This window comes from Nanorana parkeri, unplaced genomic scaffold, assembly GCF_000935625.1.
Source record: "Nanorana parkeri isolate BGI_ZX_2015 unplaced genomic scaffold, ASM93562v1 scaffold519, whole genome shotgun sequence".
In the NCBI taxonomy this organism is placed as follows: domain Eukaryota; kingdom Metazoa; phylum Chordata; class Amphibia; order Anura; family Dicroglossidae; genus Nanorana; species Nanorana parkeri.
Genome location: NW_017306787.1, coordinates 44,544 through 47,394, shown reverse-complemented (window position 1 = coordinate 47,394; position 2,851 = coordinate 44,544). Strand labels below are relative to the sequence as shown.

The following is a 2,851-nucleotide window of genomic DNA, read 5'->3' as shown; positions in this document are numbered from 1 at the left end:
CCCTCTTCTCCCACCTCTGTCCCTCCTAAACAGGTTATACCCCTCTATATTAGTAGCCCAGTCATGCGTGCTGTCCAGCCAGGTTTCCGCTATACCCACTATGTCGAAGTCCTCTTCAATTAACCTAATTTCAAGCTCCTCTATTTTATTTGCCAGACTTCTAGCGTTGGTGTACATACATTTAATTCCTCTCTTTTTGTGGGACAAAAGTTTACTACCTTGTTGTTCCCCTTTACTACCTTGCTGTTTGTCTTTGGTCTAATATCAACTACCTAGAGTAGACCTTGGAATCTGAGCCAATATAAACTCTCGAGTCATATCAACTTTGAACTGGTAAATGTGGTGACCTCCCTTTTGTGTATCTGCTCTATTTCCAGTGTTTAATTCTTGAAACAACTTCAAATGAACTTTAATTTTCAAGAATAAATGCCTTTTATAGTTGTCTGTATTTTCCACAGAGATCTTTTATCCACTTGGGTCCTCTTGCTTTATAATGCCATTTCAGTCTTGATATTTTTTTATGCTTTTAGAGCCTAATTAAAGGTAAATGTTTTCAGTAGTTTTGGATGCAGTGGAGAAACTAGAGAACCTACATTTTGTTTTTTTTCTGTTTGTCCTTCATTTGATAAGGGTCCTAACCAGGTGTATAGACAGCGTGCGACTGCATCTTTTTTACGGTCGCACGACTTTCGTCTTCCTAGCACCTTTGGAAAACCTGCCGAAAATCGTACGGTTTTCGGCGGGTTGGTGGCGTGCTCGGAAGACTAATGCCGCACGCGCCAGTGCACACTGCCCGCTCAGCACTGCAATCATCGGAAGCCCTCCCCTCAGCGGGGAGGGATTGCGATGATCGCAAGTACGATCTGCATGTCCAAGATGGACAGATCGTACAAAATTTGAATCACCTTACAACCATCGCATAACGAAAGGCGTGCGATGGTTGTAAGGTGTATGGGCAGCTTTAGGCTTTGATGATTATTCTTGGCTTCATGTTGTGGTAACGTCTGATCAGACAGCATGAAAACCTGAGAAGTTCCCACTCTGGGGTTGAGCTTTTACTCAGGGCTGGACAAATCCCTGGTGTCGGAGCCAATGCGCTTACAAATGACAACTGGCTCCTAACCATCGAGGATTTCTCTAGTTGTTGTCAATTGAGCTGGCTCCTGAAAAATAAAATCTGCTGACTCCAGGATTGGACAGGCCGGCCCCTGAACTCAATATTAATTTGTCCACCCCTGGTTTAATGTGAACCTGTTTTAGTATAATGTTAAGCAAGGATGTGCCTGTATTAAGAACTGTGCTGAAGGGAGCATGATGTGTTCCGAACAGCTTCTTGAGCTTGCACGTGTGTTCTGCAATGATTTCACAAGAGATGTCATTGTTCTTGATCCAGAAATCATTGCGATCATCAGCACATCATATGCTGAAACATGAGCAATTTATTAGTCACAAGCGGTGTACCGTGGTCTGTTTGCTGGGGAAAGGCAGGCTTAGAAATGGCCACTGCATCTCTGGGACATTTAGTTTTGTGTTGAGGCCAGGGGACATCACATTCTCAACTACCAGGAGATGGTGAGTAGTGTGCAATACTGGATAGGTAGGTAGGCAAGAAAGAAACAAAAAAACCTATGAGGTGACTGCTTACAATGTTCAAGTGGAGAAGGATTAGAACTCTGGTCAGGTTTTTATTTCAGTCTGTGTCCATTTTAGGGAGATTCACCCTCCTATTTGTCCTGCCTTGGTGAACACTAAGTAAAAGAAACTGTCACAATTTGGGTTGTCATCAGAACAGGAATTGATGGGAAATCTTCCAATGGGGATACCAGTTCTGGTTACCCTGCTGACCACCAGGGATTTCTCTCTTTTAGAGGGATTCCTCTTGTTTACTGTTGTGGCCATCAGATAGGAAGTGACGGATTGCTTGAGATTTTCTGAGGTTTTTACAATTTTATTTATTTTTATTCCTTCACACAGAGACGGAGGACTTTCAGCCAGAAGAGCCGATTCGAAAAGCTGGTGCAGTGACGTCAACAGACCGATGGGAGGGTGAAGATGAGGAGGAGGAAGTCAAGGTTATTAAAACGTTTCAGTCTGCTAGTGTTTTAATGTTATTTTAAACAGGGCTCAACGAATCCCAGGCACCAGGTTGCCATGGCAACTAAAAATTGCATCCTGACGCCTTGGTTTTGTCAGCCTCCTCCGCCGCATCGGCTCAGCTCCCCCTGTTTTCCTCCCCCAATGGGAGCCAGCTGCATGCTGCAGTCTTTGTCCCCTTCAATCCCCGCTGGTCTTCCTGCCTGTATAAGCAGAGGCAGCGGGATAGGAGGGATTGCTCCTAGCCACTGCCTGCTCTGTTTACATTCAGTTGCTTTAGCATGCAGCTGTCATACCCCAGCTAAAGCATTTGAAGTGGAAAGGTGACACCTAGGGGTCCTTGTGACACTTGTAAGCCCCTCCGCCCCCCCAAAAAAGTGCCCAGCCCCTGTGAACGCGCACATACTAATGTAAACACAAGTCACGTGCGCTTACATATGAAAATGACCATTGAGCTACACATGTCAGGTATCAGCGCGTGCACCAATGAAAATGGTAATTGAAAGTTACAACTGTCCCAAAAAATAAAGCTTTGTTTAAAAAAAACTTTTTTTTTTTTTTTAGCTGGCTCCTAGATTTAAAGCAAATTTGTCAAGCCCTGGTTTAGTAAATGTAGCATCTATTACCTTTTACTAAATCTCATCTAAATTGTGAATAGTTTACTGGTTGGTTAAAGCGCAGCCATAAATAATTCCTGTTCTGATGACAACTGTTCTCCATTCCCCCAAATCCCCCCCCCCCCTTCCCCTTACCCCCT

At 44.1% G+C, this 2,851-nt stretch overlaps 1 protein-coding gene across 2 annotated transcripts in view; it reads left to right on the top strand.

Annotated features, from left to right (window-relative positions):
• The window catches only part of EIF3J (eukaryotic translation initiation factor 3 subunit J), a 16,401-nt gene that overhangs the window by 7,928 nt on the left and 5,622 nt on the right, over positions 1–2,851 (top strand). For both annotated transcript variants that reach the window (XM_018561371.1, XM_018561372.1), the window contains exon 2: positions 1,975–2,072. In XM_018561371.1, the coding sequence (XP_018416873.1) occupies positions 1,975–2,072 (98 nt within the window). The remainder of the gene's footprint in view (positions 1–1,974; positions 2,073–2,851) is intronic.